Source organism: Eriocheir sinensis, chromosome 28 (assembly GCF_024679095.1).
Source record: "Eriocheir sinensis breed Jianghai 21 chromosome 28, ASM2467909v1, whole genome shotgun sequence".
Lineage (NCBI taxonomy): Eukaryota > Metazoa > Arthropoda > Malacostraca > Decapoda > Varunidae > Eriocheir > Eriocheir sinensis.
Window position 1 is genome coordinate 999,762 of NC_066536.1, and position 27,013 is coordinate 1,026,774.

The window sequence follows — 27,013 nt, forward strand, 5'->3', positions numbered from 1 at the left end:
TGCTGGTCATAATAAATAGTCCCTGAATATTCTTAACCTATTCTCATACAGTAGTTAAAGGTGGAATAACAATTTTGCTTGAATGCTAAAGCTTTGGTGCTTAAACCATGTAGCTAAATAGTGTACTCAATGTGCAGAACTAGTGCTGTACGACTACATGAAGATTCAAGTGGCTATCATATTTTTTTCACATGAACTTTATTCATATATTCATATATGAAATCTATCCTCCTATAGTTTAAGGATATGAAACGAAGAAGTCTCATAATACTTTCATGAACTCACTTCTCTGCTGAAACACCCAAGATTCTCAGCTAATGTTACAGTCTCATCCCTTTAGTGTGTTGCAGCTCTCACCCAATAGCTCAGTGAAGCCATAAAATCCTAGACACCCTGCCATGGTAATCAGTGAATGTTTCTTTTTAACATGATCCTGCAGCAACTAAGGTGAACACAGTTTACATCAATCTGTCAAGCCTGTGTGGTTATTTTTAGGGAACAACTGAATATTTTTATAAGCATATGGTATTTGATATTAATGAAATGACCATATTTTCTTCTGAGAATGCATGATTGTGTACTTTTGTACATACATTTTTCTTTTACTTCAGCTATCAGCAAGTACTCTTTCAGTTGGTATGAATTAACTTTATTAAAAAAAAAAAAAAATATATATATATATATATATATATATATATATATATATATAGATATATATATATCTATATATATATATATATATATATATATATATATATATATATATATATATATATATATATATATATATATATATATATATATATATATATATATATATATAAAATCAATCAATCCTGAAGAAAATCAAGCTCTGTGAAATTCAAGAAATTAATCAAATTCTGAATTGCTACCTTTACTAAAGGATGGCAAATAGCTACATTCCAGAGTTACTATGTTAATTAGTTCTAAGGTTAAAAATAAGGCCTTGTACCCTTACTGAAAATGTCTTTTCAAACTAATTTTTGTGGTGGAGGCCAAATCTTACTGATATGTATCACTTCTTAATCTAATCCTGCAAAAAATATTAACTGATCAAAGGTAGCACATACCACTTCACACTTCAGCTGGAACACATCTAGCTTGCAAGTGCTATAACATGGAATGTACTACATCATTTGCTATGATAAACTTTATTCCTCCACCTTTTGCTGACTTGTTGAGGTGAGTTTGCTGCAACTAAAAAATATATAAAGGTCAAAAACTCCACTTGGGTCTTGTTGACCCTTTTGGCTTGATTGGTAATTAAGTTATAAACATTGTTTCTTCTATGAGGGTCTTGATCCTATACCAGTCTTATGAATATTCATTCCCTCTGAGGTTAAAATCACCTTTATGGAGCAGTGATCAGTGTACAATAGAAATCTGCTTCCTATGTTCAAACTAATGCATGGGCAGTTGATGCATAATTTACCTACCAGTTTCCTTTTGAGTTAAACTGGAGTCATACTAGATCTTTTTTTCACAAGTTGCTTATGAGACACTTAGCAACTGCTGACGAGCAGTACTGAGCCATGTAAAAATAAACCATTAAAACATCCTTAGTACTGGACATTGCCTTTACTTTACTTTTGCTTAAATAATGTAGAATGTAGGAAATCCACATGTATTGTTGAGGAGCACTTTTGGAAAGGTACCAGAGAAGTACACTGCTTGGGGGCCACCATTTTTCTTGTTTACATCTGAGCCCCTTGCTGGTCATGCAACAAGCTACTCTGTCCAGATGGGGAGTACAAACCACTTGTGAAATTGACAAACTGGCCAGCAAATGTTTGGTGCCAGGCATGAAGCTTGTAAAAACCATGGTCCATTGTGACACCAGCTTTAACTAGTTGATAAATAGGTAAGGGGAAAACCTTGGGAAGAAAATTGTTAAACTGAAGCTTATGTCAAGCTCTGAGGTAAAGGATTCACATCAGATTCCCGTTCATCACACACTCAAAAGACCAGACAAATTATTGGAGACAATACATAGCAAATAATTTATGCCTTTGACTTCACATTTGCTATCACCAGATCAAATTCTCAGCATGAATTTTGAAACTAATTGTAGCTAATGTTTTTTTAGCAGGTTTGGGCAACTATATAAATATATGATGTAGCTCACTTCATTTGGCAGTCTTTCCTTCCTTGGTATGTGCATTCTTTTATTTCTCAAGATTTGACTCGCCTCCACTCAACCTTCCTTGTGTAGGAAATGTAGTACTGATGACAATGATATAGAATCCAACTTTCCTACTATGTTCGTTGCAAAGACAAGCATGATCAGTCCATTTGTATCTATCTTTTAAAAGTATTTCAGGAATAAATTGCAAATGAAAAATTGTGGATTTACTACTACAGAAACTAAAACAAAATCTATTATATCATTAAATTGTAGTATAACATCCCTCATATATTTTAGAATACACAATAACATTTCTACCTTGAAAAAGCTCAGTCCTTTCAGTTATAACTAAAGTTTAATTTTAATTAAGTTTATTTGGAATCAAATAAAACTTTATTTCAAGTTATGTTTTGTTATTATCTTGTTATAAAATACTACACATACTGGCAGAGACCGTGATACCAAAGCCATATGGGCATGATAATTCCATCCAAGATATGACCCAGTTTAAGAGCTTGGAAAAAAAAAATAAAAAATAAAAAAATAAATAAATAAAAAATAAAATGAAGAACATATATATAAAACAGAATTAATCTTTTAGGTTTGAATGCTCCAAGACCTAAAGGTATGATGATAACTTATTTGAATTCTAATGCATGCTGGGGTTAGTAATCCAGAATTCCCTTCTCATATTTTTTCGTGCTTGGGGAAAACCATAATTTTTCTTTTTGTAATACACACATCCTCATTATTACCCACTACTTATACACATTACACATTCTTCCAGTTAAAAGTTACACATGATAGTTTACACACCTGTAATTGATATTCCATCACAATAGCACTATTGGTATGAACTTTTCATGCAGCCCCAACAAAACATACTCATTGTTATCACCTTACTACTGAGAGAGAAGGGACATTAAATACTTGGTTCAAGTGTTGACATATAACTATGTCGAAGTTTGTGCAATATTTTTTTCATGGTGGTGTCCGGCTGACTTGGGGATACAAATTTTAAAATATTGTTACAAATTTTTCAAGATATAGTCTGATCACCCAAACAGAGACAATATTCAGCTCAAAACCTTCACCCATCACACTCCAATGGAACTGAGCTATTCTTCAAGATGGTTTATCATAGCTTCTGAACTTTAGGTATATCAGGTTCATTAACTGCCTACACTAAACTAAAGCTTCATTTTAAATACACTAAAAACAGAGATAACCTAGCACAGTCTGGACAAATATATTTTTGTAAAGGTACATACAACAATAAAACAATAAAATACTGATGTCCCATCATAGCTGTGAACTTATTTCAGGGAATCAAAGTGAGCCAATTTAGGGGCACAAAATGATGCACTTTTGGGGTTTTCTTCATTTAAGCACTGGGCAAAAATTTTGTTTCTAATTAGGAAAAGTCATTTCAAGTATATGTAGTACACCATACACTGGGTTTTGTCAGTAACTTTTGTCTTTTACATTGATAAGTGAAATCTTAAATTACCACAAAGGCCTTCATTGATGCCAAAATATTAGCCATAAAAGTATAAGAGAAAAATGACACCTTTTCTGATTTCAATCTTGCACACTTTAAACTCCAGCTCACCAAGAAGAAAATTCTGAATAACTGACCAAATTATCAAGTCATTTCCATTCGGCTTCTCAATTTTTAAACTTGGTAATGTTTTTCTCCTCAAGCTTTTTTTTTTTAGTTATTTTCTGTTATTTATAAATATTTTATAAATTAGGTAATGGTTAAATTTTAACACACTAATCTTAGATACACTTAACATCAGTTGCCGTACAGTTTGTAGCTGTTTTTCTTCACTCTTGAGGCAGTTTCCACACCTTGATAGTTGAAGATTGATGTTATGTGAATTTTTGCATTATCACTTTCCATTTTTTCAAGGAGTCTAAATGATCACACTTTGTTTACACATTTCATTTCAGAATTTGAAACGATGGGTCATAGATGGCATCATCCAAGATACTTGCTAAGGTATTAGTCTATGGTTACTAAGAATAGAATACTATGAATGTGTCCTACTGGCAGTACCCAGCACCATGCAAGATCTGAAAAGATAAAATAACATACATCACTTTCATGATAATCATCTCTGGCACTGTGTCTTATTATGAATAAGCTGGGAAAAAAGAAAGTAAAATTATTCAACTCTGTAACAGCATTTTTTTGTTGTCTACACTTTACAATGTTGCACGAGTTTTGCAACTTTTAAAAGGCCCTCAGAATGCTAAGGGATATATGTCTCAGCTTCCCTCTGTCAATGTAGAACTATGATGCCTCACTCCTGCAACTCCTCCTAATGTGATGGTGAATAGCAGAAATCACCACTCCTTCCTATTCAATTATACATGCTTGCAAAGTTGTCCTTGCCTTCATTTTCATTTTTTGTAGGTATATATATATATATATATATATATATATATATATATATATATATATATATATATATATATATATATATATATATATATATATATATATATATATACCAGAAATTTACTGCCTACAGAGCGCCAAAGTTGAAGTGAAACTCAAAAAATAATTTTGGTATTTTTTCATTCTGGAATGAATCTCGTTGAATAAAAGTTGTAAAAAATCATCCGTATAACTTAACTGTGAAATCAGATTATTACTTGGATGGACTGTTTGGCTGGAATTCCACGATTCTCAAAAAATTCCAACTTCCGCTTCCCACTCATAGATATTGGTTCATCTGGAACATCACGTATATAAGTGGTGTCAAGACTCTCTCTCCCTGCCCCCCTACTTGCTCCTCTCTCCTCTGTCAGTGTCACTACCAGAGCAGTCATCATAGTCACTGTCACTTTGATTAGACCGCGCTGTACTTCCGCCCGGAGCAAAGCAACTGCTTGATGCGTCACGAGACATGACAGATGTATTCCGAACAAAAGTGGAATATGATTTGTGGCCTACGGCAGGGTGTGCGCTGAGTCGAATGAGTGTGTGCACGGATGCCAGATGCCTCCACCATTCTTCTGAGTCAAGAACTGGCGGTATATTTGAAACATAGGGAGCATAAAGTGTGATGATTATATATATGATCCCCGTATGGGTGGGGCGTGTGGTAGCGCACTTATATATACGATCGCCATAATGTAAGGGTTAAAAGAAATGCCACTCTTGATCTTGAAGATAATGAGCAGGGCACCTGTGCAGATGCGTAACATGCACAACACGGATAACACTGGAGGAAGAAAGGACCTAATAAGTCAGAGTTAAAAAGGGTCACAAGAAAAAAAATGCAAAAGGGGATATGTAAAAACGACACAAAAAAATAGTTTTCGTCCTAAAAATATACATACCGTACTTGCTGGTGTTGAAGACCCCCCCCCCCCCTTTAAAGTGCTAAAAAATGTATACCACATACATACTAATGGACCAGCACTATATTATAATACATATACCACAATACACACACACTATACTAGCTCTAAAAGGTTTGTTTACCACTGGTGAGTCATCATTTGACTAGTGGCGTCAATGATCGAAGGGATAACCAAGACCAAGACTTAGTATGAACCAGCACCACAGTGTAATGTATATATACTATACAATACCCAGGTATATCATACTTTAACAACAGCAGGCACACAGATAATTCAACATTCAGCATCAAAGACACATCCCCATTTCATTACTCTTATTTTGAGAAAAGAGTCTTCAGTGATGCCAAATATGGTGCTTGGAGTAAGTTAGAAGAAGTAGTGGAGGCAAAGACAAACAGAAAAATGCATGTAGAAATTTAAGGAAAAGCTGGATAAATATAGATATTTCGACATAACCATACAAGTGTAGTTCAGTCCCTGTATACTATAACATAGTTAAAATGACACACACACTAAAGATTAATATATCTGTGTTTGAATCATGCAGACCATGATATTTTTAAGAGTGCAGTAAAAGCAAATGTTAATTAGTATAACTGATGGTAGATTTTGTGTGGGATAGCTTATGGTGGAGGTTGAACATGACAAGCTGATACTATATATATCTTACAAAAAGCTGCAAGAACATGCTTTGGAAACTTAGTTATATAACCAAATTTAAAGTGATTGAAATTTCATTATCACATCCCTTTCTGGAAACCTCAATCTGCATAAAAAAAATTAAAAAAAAGTTGGCCAGATTTTTTTTTATCCACATAATTAGTCTACTTGAGAGAGAAGAAAAAGATTACCATACAGTTTATGCTAATTCAGTTAAGTAGTAGTTTTTCTCTTATGTACAATTTTAATACTTCAAATAATGCCCTTCTCAGACTAAATATAAATATCATCTTCATGCATGAAATTAATGGGATCAAAATATCAATATGACCATACTCCATAACATACCTGATGTTATTTGTATGATAACAGAGAATTGTGGTTAATACATCATGTCCTTCCGATCATTTTGGGGCATCTCCTGGTAGGCCTGGCCCATAGCATAGGATGCTGCCAAATGGTGTGCCTCAACCAGCTGGTTTGTGGAAGGATAATGTGGTCCTGATGATTCCATCTTCATACGGTCATCTTGGTAAGACTGGTGGGCTGCTGCATTCTGTGCTTGCTGCAGGAAGATACCATTCTTTATCCACAATTTATGAGCAAAATTAGCTTGGCAAGATGTTTATTTCCATTTGGAGTGTCACAATACAAAAAGAAAAAACACCAACTTCCATGAAAATATTTACTTATATTATAAAAAATAATAAATAAAATATAAGGGTGATCTTTCAAATGACAATGGGCTACAGTGACAGGGGTGAGGTGGTAAGAAAAAAATAACAAGTGACTGATGTACATGCTCTTACAAAAATAATAAACACTGGTGCTGAAGAAAGCAAACTGAACTGATAATGCAGCAAATGTCTATGAAAAAAAGTTATAATGCATGCAAAAGCAACACAGATGAAGCATGAATGAATGATGTTTGAGGTGAAGACCTTACATTCATGACGAGTCATTAGAGGTTTATGTTGGATGAGCTATATAAAGGAGAAATGAGACATGGCTCACTATACTAAACATTAAATGACTGAGCTGTGTTATTGCTACTCACAAGCTGGTGAATTGGATGATCAAGATCTTATGTGCCCTGGGCAAAACCTGGCTAAAAGAGGAAGGTTGATGTGAGGGATGATGTCTAGCCACAAAACTTTAGTACCTAAGAACAAATAATCCATGACTACAGGTCACTCATAGCCCGTCCAACCCATTAAGGGAAAATAAGGACATTAAACGTGAAGAAAAAGGTCATTCACTTTTGGCTGGCTCTTTTGTAACTTGAAATAATGACCAATTAAATTATGTACATTATACTAAATTCCATTTTTCCTGACCATGGGTCTCTCCACCACATGCGAGTGGGATGGAACTCTGGTGATGATGATGATGATGATGATGATGATAACTAACCATCAGGATTTGCACCATTAAATTTTCAGGAGTAGGATCCCCTTCCATGCTGGGAGGCTGCTGGCCCTCCACCCCATACTCCTTCCGGTAGTGGTAGTAGTCGTGCTGCAACACCCCTCCCCCTGCTGTTGTTGTCTGTCCCTGTGGCTGGAACTCCTCATCCTTCTCAGAGTATTCTTTCTGGCGGTGGCGCCGGACTTTCTTGGCTGGTTCTTCAGAGTTCTCGGGTGCAGGCTCCTCCTCCTCTGTCACGATGGTCTGCCGCCTCTGGCGTCTCAAAGCTGCTTCTGCTGCACGACGCTCCTTCAGCTCATCGTCACTCATTTGCTCACGTTTCATCTGCCGTTTTCTCCTCTGCAGGGCTGCTGCTGCTGCACGACGGGCCTGAATCTCTTCCTTACTCATTTTTTCCTCTCGCATGCGCCTTCGCTTGGCTGCCAGAGAACTTTGCAGTGCTCGCTCTGAGCGTCTCTCTTCCTCTGACATTTTGTCAAGGCGTAGGTGTCTTCGTACTCTCTGAGCATTAGCCACAGCAGCTCTGTATTGAGCTCTTTGGTCATCTGTCATCATTTCAAGTCGTTTTTGCCGATTTTTCCTTTGGGCTCTGGCAGCTGCTGCCCGCCTTGCTTTGATTTCCTCTTCTGTCATCTTTTTTAGTTCCTTTCGTCGCCTTGCTCTCTGTGCTGCTGCTGCACGGGAACACTTCACTTGCATCTGTTCATCAGTCACTGCATTGTACAGCTAGGGAGAGGAAAAAATAGGTTAAAATACAAAATTTCTTCGCTTGTTAATAAAACATGCACATTCAGTTCTAAAAATTAAAAATATATCGTGCACCAACAGGTAAAGATGTTGCTACTCTGACCAAAAATCAAATGATTTTGTTCACTGCTAGTTTTATGGCATTTTCTTTCACCTATACAGTAAATTATGTCCTAGATATCTCATGTTCTTCAGCTTGTTGCATTTCTGTTTTACAAGTATGAAACTACACCATACTTTTACAAGCATGGTGTAGCTGTGTAATGCTGCTCATCACACAACTACACCACCTTTTTGCTGCTACACACTCCATCACACCACTCCCATTCTGCTATAGACACCACTTCACCATAAATTCACTGCTACACACACCCCACCACTACCTCTCTGCTAAAAGGGTAGTGCTATGGTGGTGTGTGGCAGTGGTGGTGCAAAGCAGCATGTTGGAGGTGTGGTGGGGTGTGTGTGTAGTAATGTACTGCTCTCTGTCAGTCTGAATCTATCTTTGTTTACTTCTCTCATTGATGAGGAGTGGCAGACCAATGAAGATGCAGAAAACTGAGCATGTCCAGTACTGAATCATAAGCCACGTACGTGCTATGGTGACCACTGGCAACGAGTGATAGGATTACAGGCCTGCATTATGTACACAAGTCACACACCAAGACTCTGAAAACCTTAGGCCAAATGAACAGAACATGAGTGAAGTCTGCCAGCTGTGGATCAGCTGATGCAGTTGCAAAATGGTAGCACAAGAAACATTCTCTTCTCACAGCAGCTCTGCAACTTATCTTGGTAGATGAACTTGTAGGCAACCCTGGGTTGCAATCAGCTGTACCCTTTGTCTTTGTTTACAAGCACTTACAACTCTGAGTAGTATATATCAATAATCTAATTTGTATATTTATAGTATAGCACAGTACACACACACACACACACACACACATACACGCACACAAAAAGTTATCTGATCATTTAGGGAGGTGAAAGAATCAGAATTAGAGAAAGTAAAGGTTCAGCCAATATAAGATATGTTATTCCCAATGGATTTGCAAATGACTTTTAATATAAGGAATACCTCCTTGTGAATTGTTATATCAGGATGCAATTTTCTTATGCAAATATTAAATTATATTGGGATGTGACAAAACACAACAACAGGGGCCATAATAGAGGCATTGATCAGGTCAGGTAAATACATACAGAAATGTGTGTGTATGTGTGTGTGTGTGTGTGTACACAGTAGACCCTCTATTTAATGTGAAATAGGTACTGAATTAATTCATGTTAAATGAAGGTGTTATTTCAATGGGATTTATTATTGTGGGACTTGTGGGCTTTTTTTTTTGGTCAGATGAGCTATAAGTCATGTATGCTCAATTTGACACAGAAAATTACAACTTTTTCACAAAAATTTCATGCAAACAAGAAGCAAACATCACTTGGAAATAGTTTTTTTTTAGGGGTTTCTTGGTTGATAATGATACCACACATTCATATATTATGAAAAAGATTTTTTTCTTCAAAATTCAATGTTTTTTGGGGTGTAAACAATTATCGTGGTTGTAAACAATCACCATTTGTGCATTTCTTCAATGGGTAAGGAAAGCCAAACAACGGTACAACTCACATACGTCATTTTTACCTCTTCATTTCATATGTATTGCGAAAAACAATTCACTGTTTATGATGTAAACAATGATGTATGTTTGCCATTGTGCCTCATATATTGCTACGATACACTTAGTCACAAGCAATGGTATGATGTTTTTTTCATAAAAAAATGTACAATAATCCACTAAATTTAGATGTAAACAACCTGTAAACAGCCTTTTTTTCTTCTTTTTTTAGGCCAGCTAACTCTGCAAACAAACAGTGTTCTGTGGTAGTAGCGTTTCACAGAAAAAAAAAAAAAAAAAAAGCGCGTTTCCTGCATACGTGCCCCACTTGTTTGTGCAAACAACCAAAATTCCTTGTGTAAACAAAGTGATACTGTGTATATATGAGCCCAGAATTACATAAACAGCTTTATGAGTGTGTGGTACGTCCTGGCATGCTGGGAAGTGCCAATAAATGGGGGGAGATTCCATTAGGACATGAAAGAGATGGAGACCAGCTATCAGGGATGCTGGGATGCGGTCATGATGGCTGATTACTGTTGGACTCTGAAGAGAGACATCCCTTCCACTGAGCATTCTGGGAGTTCGAAGAAACAGAAGTTCATGCGCTGAATTTTGAACAATGATGATCTAATATCCAATTTACATGTAAGGGTAGTCGGTGGCTGAGTGGTAGTGTGCTGGGCCCACATTCACCGTGTGATGGACAACGCAGGTTTGAATCCCCAAGCTACCACCTCGGATTTTTAAGTCACCGCTGAATGGCTTAAAACTACCCACACGCTGTCCTGAAGACCACCCATCAACCCGAACTCTAGAGGAAACTGTCCAAGTGAATCAAGGAATTTCAGGGGGCAGCATGAGCCAAGAGAAGATGGCGCCACTATAAATACTTGCCTGCGCCATGACGAGCTGGGGCCGACTACTATCCAGGCCCCTCAAGAGAGCCTACCAGCTCTATAGGCATACATAAAAAAAAAAAATAAATAAATAAATAAATAAATAAATAAATAAATAAATAAAAAATAAATAAATAAATAAATAAATAAAAAATAAATAAATAAATAAATAAATAAAAAATAAAAATAAATCAATGTCTACTATTCAATGTACACTTATCAATTTTTGTAACATTTAATTAATGAATTGTGTTAGAAAATTATTTTTTTTATCATAAAAACCTATTTCGGATGAGAAATACAGTCAAGTCGCATATGACACGGATTCGTAGGGCATGGTTTCCTATGACATGGTATGGTTTCAGAACCGTATGTTCAGATCACGCGGGTAAAACTATCTATGATGCGGTTTGTGGTCTCCCCTGGCCAAACGAGCGCAGAGTTGCCAGGTTGGATTTTCTTTCTGAGGGGGAAAATCTCATGGTGGCGGTTGGATTGGTTTTTGGGAGGATTTCTATCCCATCTCTCTCTCTCTCTCTTTCTCTCTCTCTGCACATTTTTGTATTCAGTAAGTTACAAATTATCCTCACTATCAAAATGATCATATAGCCAAATTTTTTAAATGTAGACAAGAAGAACGTTCGCCGTCGGCTGCCATGGGCATCACTCAAATTCCAAGTCACAGTCATGCACTCCCCGACCGCTCCGCATCTCTTCCCGTCAATCTTTTTCCCCTCCTTTGCTCCTTTTTTCATGTAAAGTGGACCTGGCCCAACTGTCTATTCTGGCAGGCTAAAAAAAAAAAAAAAAAAAAAAAAAAAAAGGCAATCTGGCTAACTAGCCTACTAAAATCTACAGCAGGCCACTTCTGCAAATCAGCCTGCTGGCAAACTGGCTTTTAAAAATCTAAATTGATGTTCCCAGAGAATTTCCTTTCTTTTGTCTTTCTCACTGCCCAGTCTGAAAGGGAAGAAATCAGAGACACGGTGTATAAAGAAACTAATGAGAGAGAGAGAGAGAGAGAGAGAGAGAGAGAGAGAGAGAGAGAGAGAGAGAGAGAGAGAGAGAGAGAGAGAGAGAGAGAGAGAGAGAGAGAGAGAGAGAGAGAGAGAGAGAGAGAGAGAGAGAGAGAGAGAGAGAGAGAGAGAGAGAGAGAGAATCTTTGAAAGTAGTTGGTCACCAGTAATTATTGCATTAATATGCATGCCAAATAATATTTTTGTCGATTTCGGGTTGGCGGGGAAAGTAAATGGTTGGCGGCGGCGTGGTGGGTTCCCAGTCCCGACCTGACACGTACACATCTAGTTAACCCCCGGCCTCCCTCCGCACGGCAAGGAGTAGGCTTGCTTACCATGCACGTGCTGCACAATGGCTTGCAAGCCTGCTGGGAAACCCACGGGCATGATTCGCCCACTGACATACGAGCATACGTACTGAGTGAAAAAGTGGATGTTAGCAGTGGCTGAGTGGATAAGGTGGTGAGCGTGGGGTCGGACTGAACAACATCAAAAGGCAGATAATGCCTACCAGTGCACTCGGGGGGTGGGGGTGTGGGAAAATGGCAAGGGCCAGAACCAAATTGTATTTTCTTCATAGGTTTAGTTATTCCTATGATGCAGTTTCCTATGGTGCGGTGCCACGCATTTTTTGCAAAAACCTTCCCCTGGTGTCAAGCAAATTTGGATTTTTTGTGGAAAAGTGTTCAGAGTGATTAGACAACACATAATTGATACATTTTACTACTCACTTCTTAAAATTTCCATGATTTCTAGGCGCTGGAAGTTTCCGATATTTGGAGTCTTACATCCCGTAGACTTACTCGCCCCCGGGAACTCGTCCATCAAACTTCAGCCTTTTGGCCTGAGAGGCAGCAGAGGGTTCAAAAACCCTCCTTGTTAGGGCATAATGCGAGTGGCGAGGCGTCGGAACCTCACTTTCCTCACCACTCGAGCTACCACTATCACTATATATATAATCTTTATCAAGGTCACTATCAGACTCAAAGTAGGGATGCACTGAGGTATCGGTATTGGTATCGGCACATTTTAAGAGTATCAGTATCGGTATTGGTATCGGCTGATTTTCTGCCGATACTACCGATACTTGAAGGAGTTTTGTACGTCGCATGTCACTCGTTGCAAATAATTTTGTTCGACAGAAATTGGATTTTCTAAATTGTTAAACAAATATTAGAAAAGTGTAACTATCTAGTATCATGATACTACATAGTTTGGAATTTCCTGTGATTTAATTTTCATCACTTTAAACGATAAGATTTACATTACTTTGAATACAAGTATATAATACTTAGTATACAGTATAGCCTTTGGTACCGCGGACGCGTACAATACAGGTTTAGTAGCTTCGGCGCGGGATTGGCGGAGCCCCTCCACTCGCCTCATTTGCCTGCCTGTCAGTCAGACAGTCGCCCCGCAACGGGGCACGCTGCCAGGGTCTGGGGATTTCTTCAGTCTTCTGACTAAATGTACGGCAATTAAGGTAAAGCTAACCTAGCTGAGTCAACTAGACCTCACGAGGTGCCTCCTCCCTCGCCCCTTGTCGAAACTCATGGGGGTGGGTGTTAACACTTGGGTTAACCATGCACTGCTGCCTCGCCGCACCGTATAGGGGTAATATGCGCTTCCGTGGTGCAGTGGTCAGCACTTCTGGCTACGAATCTATGGACACCTTTTTTCAGGCCAGCACTGATTACTTTTTTTTCTTCCCTTCTATGGTGGAACAACGAGTAGTGGGTCTTTTTTTTTTTTCTTAACATTTGATATTGCCCTTTAGCTGCTGGAATTGTTTTATAAAAAAATCAGTGCACAGGTATTGGTATCGGTCAAAATTTTGGCATCGGTTCATCCCTAACTCAAACTCACTCGAATCACTATCTGTGAAGTCACTAGGGGTTTCATCAAGGGCACGAGCAAAGTTGGATGTTTGCAAAATATGCTTTGTCCGGCGAGACATCTTCCCTGCACTGCGGTCAGGTCAGGAAAGGGACCCGTACCCTCGGGATTCCTAGAGGCTTGGTGAGGGGGTGAAGATCAGTGACTAGGAGGGGTAAAGGTATGAATAGTGTCCTGACAAAGTATGAAAAGCTTCTCAGTCAAAATAAGGTCACGGTGGTTTTTCTAAATTGCCGCCGTAGATAAACGGCGCTGACACACAGCGTGCGCCTACCCGCCGCCATAGATACACAGCGCTGGCACCCTGGGGGTTAAGAAGGGTTAATCTCTCGCATGACACATGTTTGTCTGTAGACTTCCATGTGTTTGCTCTACATTTTCATCCCTTCTGTTTTTTGTTAGACTGATTGGCCTCATTGTCATATGGAGTGTTTTTTTTTTATTACGCTCCTAATTCAATTTGTGTATAAAGAGGGTGACTGTGTTATATGTAAAATGTGTACTAAATCTAGGTCTTGCCTATACAGAAATCCTAATGAAATGCACTAAATGGAGGGTCTACTGTGTTTGTGTGTGTGTGTGTGTGTGTGTGTGCATACATACACATATATACAGAGCAAGTGTGCAACAGTGGTTTGGGGAATGAAGTGCTTTTAGGCCATGAAGCATAGGCAGAGGGAGGAGCAAACCCCATCTGCAGTAAGTCTGTCCATAGCATTAATGGATAATCTGAAGCCACAACTAAGGAAAAAAAGATCAAGAACTACTTTATTTTTCAATCCTCAAATCAAACCCATGTCCAGGTTTCATAATAACATATGCCTGAAAGACCAAATATTGAGGCAGGTTAATCTAACTGTTTTTATTTGGAAAGTCAGGATGATATAGCTGGAGGACCCACCAATTTCCTGACACTAATATCGTAAGAATCTCTGTCACAGTTACCCTCAAATACCTTTAAAAACTGTTTCAGTAAGTAACAGAATGTTAAGATATGTATAAAGTATTTGATTTGTGTTTAAACTACAATGATCACAGAATACATAGTTCATTCATAAATCTTCATTTCATTTTACAATATTTATATTTCTCTTGAATTACTCATTCAATATTTTCACTTCACACTTTTTAAAGGTGTGTGTAATGACATCAATTAAACAAGTCAATAATTTTTAACTCTTTCTCATCCATTTTTTTTTATGCAGAAAACCTTTAGATGGTCTCTCAAAACATGAAGATGCATGCATCATGGGGTGATTTGAAGAGAGGAAAAAAAGGATGCCCATACTCTTTTTGCCACAGGAAACTAAAACCTAAGCAAATGAACACAACCCGAGGAACTCACTAGCTCCATGGCAACTCTGTTTTCATAGCTGTACACTGAGTCAGTGCTGCCATTCTCATTGGATGTGAGAGAGTCTTCCTGCATAGAGGACATTGCACCATTATCATTTATTAAGTTGGCATCTACAGGTTCTGAAAGAGACAAAATTTGAAATATTGAACGATGGCTCTGTAAATTTTAATTATATTAAGATTTTTATGCATTCACCTTAAACTCAGTTGACAGTCTGGATAAATTGTGTTAATCTTGTAGGACATGGCACCATTAACTAGGCGACAAATACAGGGTCTGAAAAAGATAAAATAGAAATACTTGTCTATGCTTAACAGCCTATATAGAGCCAATATTGAATTTCATACTCAACACATATGCACAAAAAAAAGAGTTGAGTACTATGAAGACAAATTTTGCTTTAGGTTAAGAATGATAAAGGGAAATACTATAAAAAGTTTAGAGTGTTATATTACATGCAAGATGTCACAGAATGACAGTAACTGATTTCTTGCTTTTAGATGTTCATTAAGGTTTGAAATAAACTGAGATGTATAATTCTATATCTAACTCATATGACAAAATGTATTTGTCTCTTAGCACTTTAACCCTTTATGTGAGAGAATGAGTCGAGAAAGGGGTTATTGTATTGAGCCGAAGAATAACAACAGTACCAAATATTCTTGGAACATCGATCAAAATATGCTACAAAATACTTAAGCACCAATAAGAATAAATGTAATATTTGACAAAAATATTAAACAATAATACTAAAGAAACTTAATGAGTGAGCTTCTTTGGGTAATTCTTGTGTATCATTTTACAAGCAGAAGTAATTTTAAGTTGGGCTCATACTGCACAAGTTTTCTGCACAAAAGAACTCTCTAGAGGGTGCACAAACACCGCTTTGTGCCTGTCTGTGCCAGTTTCCACAATTCTCTTCTGTTTCATTACTGTTTATTTGATGGCTTATCTGAACTAAATTATTCCTTATTACAACTTCTGTGATTAATACTTGACTATAGGTTTCTGTGAACAGCATTCTTTATGGTAAGTTGTGAGAATGGTGCACTCACCAAATTTCAAGCCATATCGCTATTTATGAATACTCACTCTCTAGTGCTCTCCCTTCCTCCTGTTTCCCCATTAGAAAAGATTATGGAAGTTGAAGTTTGCAGCAGTTGGGGGAGCTGAAAAGGCGAAAATCAAGGTGGTATGCTTATAACATGTGGAACAGCACAACTGCTCACACAAAAAAATATAATAATTAAAATTAAATTGTCTGAATGAGGATGTGTATATACTACTGTGCATGAAAGCTGCAATGTACAATGGGAACAGGAACAGAAGGTCATCTTTGTAAGAGACGATTGCCCGAGAATGACCCAAAGAAGCAATCACTTATGCCTCATCAAAAACCTCTGCTGTCTCTTGGATATTTCATCATTTCAAGGCAATTCATGTTGTAATCATAAAGCAAGATAAAAAGAACACATATTCAAGTTACATTACTGAAATTATAAGAAGAGTGGTGAATTTTTATTTGACAACCCCATTATTCTCATCTCTCATTTGATTATATTTGTTTATATTATGTAAAACTTGTGTAATCTCTTAAGAGGAAATATTCAAATTAATTAATTAAACAGTACATTGTAATGAATATGTATCATCCATCATATTGGCCAAATTTTCATTTTGAAGATGGCTGCAATCATCCAGTATTGTCTGTCTCTGTGGACCATACAATGAGCCAGTTATTCTTTCATTTTTTTGCCATCATTCAATAATTTTTTTGTAAAAGTTAATCAGTATCCTCTCATATGCATTTGGTGATTACATCAATCTGTTTTTACAAAACTTCACTAGAAATTTTCAAGCAATATGAGATCTTATAAGGAAAAAGTTGTCTACATAGTGGGTAGCATTTGGTAGTTCATCCTAGTATTGTTATCAAAGTAGTTTGAAATATATAAAAAAACGTAACTTTTATAAAAACACTTATACAACAGTAATGAGAGGGCTGTATCTACCAAGTCTGGAAAAATAAACATTATGAATACTACTACTATACAATAGTATCATGTTCCCTTACCTTATTGCTAAGAACTCCTACAGTCATGCATCATATAAAGGGAACGAAGATGAAAGTTTCATACATTCTCCACAATGCCACACACTAACGAGGACACATTCTTACCCTCCTTTATCTCAATGTAAGAAAGGAAGCTTTCAACTGGTACGTCGTCGTCCCCTTGGCTGTCCTCTAGGTAGTCCCCTTTGTCACTCTTCTTCCATGAAGTTCTGCAGCTGCTGTGCAGTCTTTTTATAGTGTGTGTCTTTTTTCTACCACTGGGACAAGGGCTATGCTTTTGTCCTCCAACTCTGGATTCTTTTTCATATACACTTAAGTCTTGAAACAGACCATCCCGCGATTCTGAAGTATGCATGCTATGGCTGGTGGCAAATTCAGATTTTCAGTCAAGGTGACATAAATCTGAAAGAAAAGAGATATGTTAAGATTGTTTCCAGGGTTGGCAAAAAACAATGGTTAAAAAAAAAAAAAAAATTTTTTTTGGTTTAAACTAGGTTTTTTAGGTTTAAACCATGTTTTTTTTTGCTTTTCAGTATGTTTATTCCAGTAATTTTATCCGTATATACATATATGAGTTTGAAAAGGAATTGTAGTTAGATTTAGAGATGGATTTAGCAAAATATTCATTTGATCTTCATACAATCTGTAAAAGAGGCAAAATGCAGCTTCTCTAACATGCTTTTTAATTGCAATGTTAAAGAGTAGTAAAACATGAAAGACCTCTTCTAATTTTCCAGTTGCATGCTACAAAAACAGTTGTAAGAGAGAGAGAGAGAGGAGAGAGGGGCTTTCCTGGATTTTTTAAACAATTGATCTGCGGTTGAGAGAAGTGGCAAAAATATATCTATATATATATATATATATATATATATATATATATATATATATATATATATATATATATATATATATATATATATATTTGCCACTTCACTAAACAGCAGATAAATTGTTTAAAAAAAAATCCTTTCCAACAATGCATACAGAAAAATACTGGTAGCTAAATTATGTGTAAATTCAAATGTAGTACAATACTTATTCATACTTATTGTTTTCTGAAACTTACTGAGCAAATGCATATAACATACTGTACTGCACTAAGCCACAAATGGTTTAAACCAACTAATAAAACCTCTTTCTTTTCTTTTGTGTATCTTTGTTAGTTTCATCAGTATTGTGGTTTTAATTATATGTAAGATTTTAATTATGTACAGCAGGGTTGGCAGTTTAAACCAGGGGTGTCAAACTCAAAACCCTTCAAGGGCCAATTCATACTCTGAAGTGCCGTCATGGGGGCCAACAAGGGTAGAAAATACATTGACAAGATTGAAGTTACCGTGATACCGCGGGCCATTTATGACTATCCTGCAGGCCATGAGTTTGACACCCCTGGTTTAAACCCAAAAAACATCAATAAAACCATTGTGAATCCTTTTTAGTTTTAGAAAGCAAAGACTTGTGCCAGACTCTATCGAAGGCTTTTGATATGTCTAGCGCAACAGAGAAAGTTTCACCGAAATGGCTAAGAGAGGATGACCAAGAGTCAGTTAAGAAAGCAAGAAGATCGCCAGTAGAACGCCCCTTGCGGAACCCGTACTGGCGATCAGATAGAAGGTTAGAAGTGGAAAGGTGCTTTTGAATCTTCCGGTTAAGGATTGATTCAAAAGCTTTAGATAGACAGGAAAGTAAAGCTATAGGGCGGTAGTTTGAGGGATTGGAACGGTCAGGTCACCCTTCTTAGGCACAGGCTGTACAAAGGCTGTACAAGACTGCTTTTTTACTTTTTTTTCTTCTTCAATTTCCATTCAAATTCAGTAGCATATCTTTCCATTTCAGCATTTTTTTCCTGCAACGTTTATCATTAAAACTTCCCTCTACTGATTTTTCTCTTAATCACCTGATTTATCCAAAATGGTTCTTTTTTTCTACTTTTGCAACCTTTTCCTATTTGCTTCTTTGATTTTCTTCATATTCTAGTTAGATGCTTTTCAGAAGTTTGTAAATTTCCTTTATCTGTTAGTTATGTCTATTTTATTTTCTAGATAAGTCAAAAATATTTGCTTCAACAATAATTTTAGGCATGTAATTTCCTTCATTCTTTTTATACTATTATTGAATATCAAAATATGCATTTTATGGCCCAGTATTTCACCTTTACTTTTTTCATCTATTTGATGTTTTGCAAACCTTTACACATAAATGGGTCAGTTATTACATAGCACTTTAACCCATTATTCCTAGGACTATAGTTGTCGCAGCACAAAAGGTCCCTAACCCTAGAAAAGACTATAGCCAAAGCCTATGCTCAATTTTTGTAACAACACATATATTTGGGGGGCTTGGGTTTGGGTCATGTGACTTACTCCATTCATTCTAGATAAAAGAAAGAACCGATTCTGATTGAATGCTTTAAATTATGTATATGAAAGCCACACAGAGGCTGTGTTGTGAAATGTACGTGAAAAAATTATCAGAAAATTGCTGAATTTAAGTGTTGTAAGTTCATGAAATCTATGTAAATAGTCTTTCATAAGATACATTATGAAAACATGTATCTTGAATATATATAGTTTTGTATATTTGATGTAAAAAATATCTGGTATAAATATACCGTATCTGATGACTGAAGACGCATTTCAATTTGGGCAAACATTAAAAAAAAAAAAATAAATAAATAAATAAATAAATAAATGGGTTTTAACAAGGAATGTCAGGTGAAGGGTTTTCGCCTGACATTTGCAGCGCTCCCCACTATCAGGTCATTTTTAAAGTTTCATGTGTATTCAGATCTTTATTAACCCCTTCACTCCGGCAACGCCGGCGTCCGACAGCGTCACCGTATTTAAAGGGTTAGTCCTCTTCTAAACCTCTTAATCCTCATATAAAACCTCTAAAGAGGAAATGGAAGAGGATTAAGAGGAATTTAGAGGACTGAGAGGTTTAGAAGAGGATTAATCCTTTTCCACTTCCTCTTCACTCTTTCCATACAGTGACGCCGACGTCTGCGTCACGGATGAAAAGGTAAAATCCCATTATTTTACATTGAAAAACCTTAATATTTGCTGGGACCTACCAGAACTGGTCTTTTTTAGAGACTGCTTTGAGAAAACAAACATGGTGTAGACCTTGGAGGAAGAATACAAGGCCCTAAATTTCACCCAAAACATTGCCCGAATGGCTGAACGTGCGACACTCACACACCTCAACATTTTGTCTCCGTGCCGGCATGCTCTGCCTTTGGTCGCACCCACAGAGGCGGGGATGGCAGCATAACATTTCCTCAGTAAGATACAATGATTTTTGTGGCAAAACATTACATAAGAGGTGAGAAAATTGGGCTAGAAAAAGAGCAACACAAAAGATTGCGAATGCTTGCCTAGTAGTAATTTCAAGGAAATCATCTGTAATTAATTTCCCAGGGCTTTTACACACAAACAGATTAAATTGCTGGAATGTTGAGGTCTCTGGGTGCTATCAGAAATGCTACGAGCACAGTTACTTTCCAAAATATGTGAAATAAGTGCAATTGGTAGGACCAAGTCACCTTCAACCACATTCTCTCTCTCTCATACTTTCTTTCTCGAACATTCTCTTATTTTCATTCAGTCTCTCTCTCTTTCTCATTACCTCTCTCCTTCACAATTATCATTGTCATTCTCCCTCATTCTCATTTTCTCTCTCTCTCTCTCTCTCTAATTCTCATTCTCTTTTTCATTATCATTCCCCCTCATTTTATTTTCTCATTAAATTCTCATTCTCATTACCTCTCTCTCTCTCTCTCTCTTACAGGAGTTATCTTCTATTATTTATTCCACTCTTGTAAGTCTCTTTTTTCATCTCTGGTGATCAAACCATCTCCACCACTCCACAACCATTTCTCTCCCTAAAAACATGTAACCAACCCCTCTTTATAATTGGTGCCTGACCTGTATGTTGCATTTTCTCCATTTACTGGTTAATATACCTCTAAAAATGCATGCATGATTGTGTAACACGGTTGGTTGACGTCAAGTCAAATATAGACTATTATTTGCGAATGGGTAAGTTTTTCTCCTTCCTGCCCCAATACTTCCTTCTGTTTACTCATAGTGAGTTTTGATAAAATCTGAGATGCTCTACATAGAAGGCTGTACATACTTCTACATTAAAAGTTAGATCATGGTCAATATATAATGAACATTATACAGAGGAAGTGTGAGGGATCAAGGAGTGTGTGGAACATTTCTTCTCAGCTTCTACAGAATAAATACAAGGAAATGCTGGTGTTTTTCTATCAAAACCTGTACATACATCCTTAGTGCATATATTGCAGCAGTTGAATAACTAAAAACATATGATATGTGGAAAAAATAAGACAGAAAAGCTCATTTATGCTGATGATCTCAGTTTTCCTTCCGTGCGCTGCCATGGTGGTTGGTACATCTACACTCAACTCTTCTTTACTCTCCTAAGTATTATTCTACTACACCTCTCGGTAAGTGTTAGCTGACTATTTAGCCTCTTTATTGGTATCCCTCAGGAGGCACATTGTGCCGTCAAATAACCTAAAAACCGAAGCCCTTCAATAACACCATATGGGAACAGTGAGTCAGTGACACAGGCATGTCACATGGGATGTGCTGTAATCTTAACACTCAACAGCCTAGAGAGCGTTATATTGAGAGCCTGGGAACCTATGGGGAATGTGGGTTTTGGGTGTGAGAAGGCAAATTGACTGAAATATGGGCCTTAAAAATTTTCCTAAAATCGGGAAAAATCCCTAGTCCCGAAACTTTGAGTAAAGTTTCCTAAACGTATTGCCTTTCAATCCACCATATTTGAACAGTGACACAGGCGTGTCAAATGGGGTGCGCTTATTTGATGCTTCATGGGCGCATCAAGCTGTGACAAGCCCCCATGAGAATAATAACCTTTCCAAGGTTTCACATACTGTTGAACTTCTCTAGTTTAACTGGCGCATCATACATGTGGAGGTGTTGCCCCCCCCCGGTTAGCAGTGGGGGTCGAAGGGGGTGAAGCCCCCCCGGTAGAGGGTAGGTTACGTAAAGTTCTGTCATAGTGTAAATAAAAAAAATAAAAAATAAAAAATAAAAAAGATCGCCGTATCATACATGCGGGGGGAGGGTCCAGGGGAGGCACAGCCCCCCTCTGGTTACCAGGGGGTTCGAAGTTAGGTTATGTAAAGTTCGGTTACAGTAGTTTAAATACACCACCCACCAAAAAAATAGAAATGATTTTATGGCACATCATACATGTGGGGGATCCAGGAGGTGCATAGCCCCCCTTGGTTAGCAGGGGGGTCCAGGGGGCCAAAGCCCCCATATTAGCTATTAGGTTATGAAGTTAGGGACTTTCCTTACTTTTGAGACTAAGGAATTTTCCTTAATTTAGGGATTTTTCTAGGGAAATTTTGGAAGCCCATTTTTCAGTGATTTTGCCTTCCCCCAAAGCCCCCGGTTCCCCAGGCTTGTGTTGGGGGGTAGGGGGGACTGGGGTGGTGGAGGGGGTGGAGCTGCTATTCCTAAGATTTACCCCAGTAAGTACTACTATTATACATTGTAACTTTAGAAAAAGAGTTGCTGTTGTTAGTGTATAAGCGATCACCACCTTGTTTACATTTGCAGCACTAAAACTCCACTAACCAGTAACTCAAAGCTGACACTTGATCCTATAAGACACAGGGTAATGTTCTGGGACATTTTTGGAAAAAAAAAAAAAAAAAAAAAAAATCTTATAAGCTGTCAAATTAGAGAAAGTAATAGGGAAAAATTTAGTGATGTGGAAAGTAAAAAAAACAAACCAAAATATAAAATCTATAAAAAAAATGTGGAAATATAAAAATACAGAAAAATATTGTGTTTATCAGTCTAATGACAATGCCATCAAGGAGCCAAATGTTCTATATCTCTGACACCCTGCTCCCTCACAGGAACTTCCCTCCAGGGGGTGGCTGCAGCAGAAGTGTTTCCATCTCTCCTTGTTCTGGCACTTCCTCTCAGCACACTCAATCCTGCTACTTCCAACTCCCTCACTCAAATACTCGCTCACCCTATTGATCCACTTCACAGGTGGTCTTCCCCTGACACCCCCTCACTCAATCCTTCCCTCATACACTCTTCACAAATTCATTCTCCCTCATTTTCATCACGTGTCCAAACCATCTCAGCGCACAACGCTTCACCCACTTGACCACTCCACAATCCACTCCTTTCACTGCCAAAAGCATAACTTTAAATGTTTTTTTTTTTTTTTTGGCAAATCTGTGGAGAGCTACGAGCATAAAACATGGCTGGGGTTAAAGGATTAATGCTCCAACTGAAGCTGCCAATACGACTACTGCTAATTGTCAAGGACACTTCAGATAACAATGTTATATTATTATATATTTTTTTACAGCAAAGGAAGCAACTCAAGGACAAAAACAAATAATGATGAATGAGAAAAGCCTGCTAAGAGTTGTGAATAAAAAAACGAGTAATTAAAAATAAAACTTTATAGCATACATGAAAGCAGAGTTTATTGAGTAGGACAGGGATATTCTTTTTGGCAACCCTCCTAGGTATATGGGTAGTTTTGTTCCACCACTTGAAAATACCATATACGCCTTCATATCATGATTAAAGGACATGCCCTTTAACAATAAAATGAAGGCACGCATGGTTAGAAACTAGCCTAACCTAAGCAAACCTAACTACACCATACTTTAGGTTTTAACCATGTGTGCCTTCCTACTATTGTTAAATGGCATGTATTTTCATCATTTATCCATAATATGAAGGCAAGTATGTATTTTAAGATAGTGAAATAGGTTATGTTTACGGTATCTTGTTTTATCATACTCCACTCCATCAACATGTGGCACTCTGATGAGCCTCCAGTATTTTTTATGATATTAAGTGCAATTTAATTTGTTATTACCTGTACACTATATTACAATGACAGAAGAAAAAATGATAGCAACAACAGTGTGCCATGTTACACACTGATAAGATATATAGTACTAATACTAATAATACAATAAGATTTCCATTTATTATTAATATAATTAGAAATATCAGTGAATATATAATGATCCAGAGTGAATAAATATTGACAAAGGTCAGTGATCAATAATCCACCAAAGAAATAATGCTATAGTCAAATAATTTCAAAGAGTCTGTTGAGGCGTTGGCTTTCGCGGGTTCTTTCCTCCACTCTGCTCAGCCACACAGTCCCAACACCTATGTTGGGACTGTGTGGCAGGGCAGAGTGGAGGAAAGGTCCCACAGAAGTCATTGCCTCAACAGACTCTTTGAAATGGTTTGACTATAAAAATGTACAATACTAAACTGGTAATGTCCTAATAAAAATGAATGTTAACACTAAAATAAGATTTGGCTGTTAGGTTTGTTTCTATGTGGGCCTTCATAATATTATAGTAAAAGGGCACACATTTTTGCCCCTTAACCATAGTATCAAGGCCTATATGGTATTTTGAGGTGGCAGTGCTAAAGTACACATTTACCCTCTCATTTATGATGGCCCATGTATGGCAACCCTACCTTAAATGCTTATTGAATTGAAGCACATATATAGTTTGTGATGTTTTGTTCAAACTGCATCATTTCCTTGAACTAGAACCAAGACACTGGACATGAAAATTATCCCTTTTCTCTGATCCACGAAAATTCGGCCTACAGACCTGAGTGTTCCAAGCCCACTCTGGTCATTTCACTGCAGATGAACAAGCCTAAATCATATCCCTACGGAATGTGGGCAGAGAAAAAAGGTAATAGTGAGTGGATGGTTCTGCAGGCCCCACTGCAGCAACACAGTGGCTTCGGTGATGCTACCGCGGAGCAACAGTAGCCTCGGCACCGCTGGAGAATATTAAGTAGCTTCACCACCACTACAATAAAGCAACCATGGTTTCATAATGGCTAAAATAAAATAAGGCTTAGTTCAGTTGGGCTGGAACAAAACCTTCGTGAACTCGGTACCGGTGGAACAAAGCAAGAGTGGCCCCAGTGCGTTACCTGCCACGGGTCGCTGCCATCATCTCGCCTGTAGGGGCCATTTCATCAATACGGCGGCGCCTGGCTCAGCACACCCCGCCCTTCACTTCCTCACACTGCACTCCGAGCACACACACACCCGCCGCCGCCACCTGAGTCTGATCCGGCGTTGGGGTGACGAAAATATGAGCAAAAAGTGGAACCCGCGCCGACAGTGCTCCGCAGAGGCTGACAGACACACGGACTGGCGGGGAACGGGCCGAGCCGCTGCACCCAGCCACGCCAGGCACACTGCGGCGGATTGTCCGCCTGGAGGGGAGCTTTTCTATCGCTGCACCTCAACAATGCTTAATTAGTATGACGAGAAGAGGCATGGGTGCTAAGAGTCTGAGTTCCAAGCCCTGATTTACGTGAAGCTGGCCACCACCAGCCCCGCTTCAGACAGCAGACTACAGCCGCCCGCCGCCAGACAGTGGACAGACACCGCCAGTCTGCAGGCACAGCCACACCGACACTCGGGACCGCTGATTTGTTGGTTAACTATTGAAATTGAAATTTAAGCATTCCTTGCAATAGTTATATATATGAAATGAACACAAAAAACAGTTGTTCAAGTGTGTTCCGAGCCGATACTGGAAACTCGTCGCAATGACACCAACTAGAATTCGGGACTGACATTTAAATCAATACTCGCGGTTCATATCCAGGTGGTGCTTCTGCCTCTCCGCTAAACCCTTACCTGGGCCACTTCAAACACCTGCTTTGAGCAAAATTAATAAAATATTTATCAAACAGATGAACAATCCATTCGAACGTTAACTTGGTGGATGGTATGGATAGAAAATGTAAAAAAGAAAAAAAATTGAAAGGGGTGAGGGAGAGCCAGATGTATGGCATGTCTGGCACAGTTTCCAGCTTTCAGTACCTGTGGCTGTTACTGCTTTTATGTTATGCGATGTGTCTGCAGCTTTAGGATATGAGGAATTCCATGCAGCGTCCTATACTCGATCCATTACTCCATACCTGAAAATTAATCTCCAGCTGGAGTTCTAAAATATCTATCATACATTTCTATTTAAAGTTCAAATACAGTAATTATTAATGCTCGTGTCGTCTAGTTTATAATGGCTATTAAATTTTATTTACATGTAGTACGTGTTCGGCAAGGCTCGGTGTTAGGTGTTAAGTAATATGCTTCTTAGATCCAAACATCCTCCAAGGCTGCTGGCTGGCATGACAAAGGCAATGAACTCGATCCATTCACTGAACTCTATCTCACCATTCAGTAGTGGTGGGCGTAATCAAGTAATCGATTACAAGGTGAAATTTCTCAGTAATCGATTATCAAACGATTATTCGATAAATACTAAAATTCATGAGTTTGTAAGTTCCATTTTGATTTTTGTTAATTAAATTTTCAGCTATTTATTTTTTTCCAGATATTTTTCTTTATTAATTATCTAATGTTTGGTTGAGAGAGAGAGAGAGAGAGAGAGAGAGAGAGAGAGAGAGAGAGAGAGAGAGAGAGAGAGAGAGAGAGAGAGAGATTTATTGATAGTTTATTGTTGCAAGTAGAGAGAGAGAGAGAGAGAGAGAGAGAGAGAGAGAGAGAGAGAGAGAGAGAGAGAGAGAGAGAGAAACACTATAATCTATTTTCAGGTGAAAGTAATCGGAAAGTAATACATTACTTATTGCTTACTGATCATGAAGGTAATCAAAATAATCAATTACTGAAAAACTCATGCATCGTTCATCACTACTATGATTAATCAGCCACGGGTAATTGAGTGCACAACTAA

At 37.8% G+C, this 27,013-nt stretch overlaps 1 protein-coding gene across 8 annotated transcripts; it reads right to left on the minus strand.

Moving 5' to 3' along the window:
• Positions 1 to 2,393: 2,393 nt before the first annotated feature.
• Positions 2,394 to 26,709, minus strand: LOC127004355 (uncharacterized). Of its 8 annotated transcripts, XM_050871944.1 has the most exons (8): positions 25,236 to 26,704; positions 17,326 to 17,622; positions 16,239 to 16,315; positions 15,342 to 15,422; positions 15,135 to 15,212; positions 7,598 to 8,338; positions 6,533 to 6,749; positions 2,394 to 4,225 (listed from the first exon to the last, which is right to left on the minus strand). In XM_050871944.1, the coding sequence occupies exons 5-7, from the start codon at positions 15,141 to 15,143 to the stop codon at positions 6,567 to 6,569; spliced, it is 933 nt and encodes a 310-aa protein (XP_050727901.1). In that variant the 5' UTR covers positions 15,144 to 15,212; positions 15,342 to 15,422; positions 16,239 to 16,315; positions 17,326 to 17,622; positions 25,236 to 26,704; the 3' UTR covers positions 2,394 to 4,225; positions 6,533 to 6,566. The 8 variants fall into 8 exon arrangements, with proteins under 8 accessions (XP_050727901.1, XP_050727900.1, XP_050727902.1 ...); XM_050871943.1 differs by lacking the exon at positions 15,342 to 15,422 and having other exon boundaries at positions 15,135 to 15,265; positions 25,236 to 26,709; XM_050871945.1 differs by lacking the exon at positions 16,239 to 16,315.
• Positions 26,710 to 27,013: the final 304 nt, after the last annotated feature.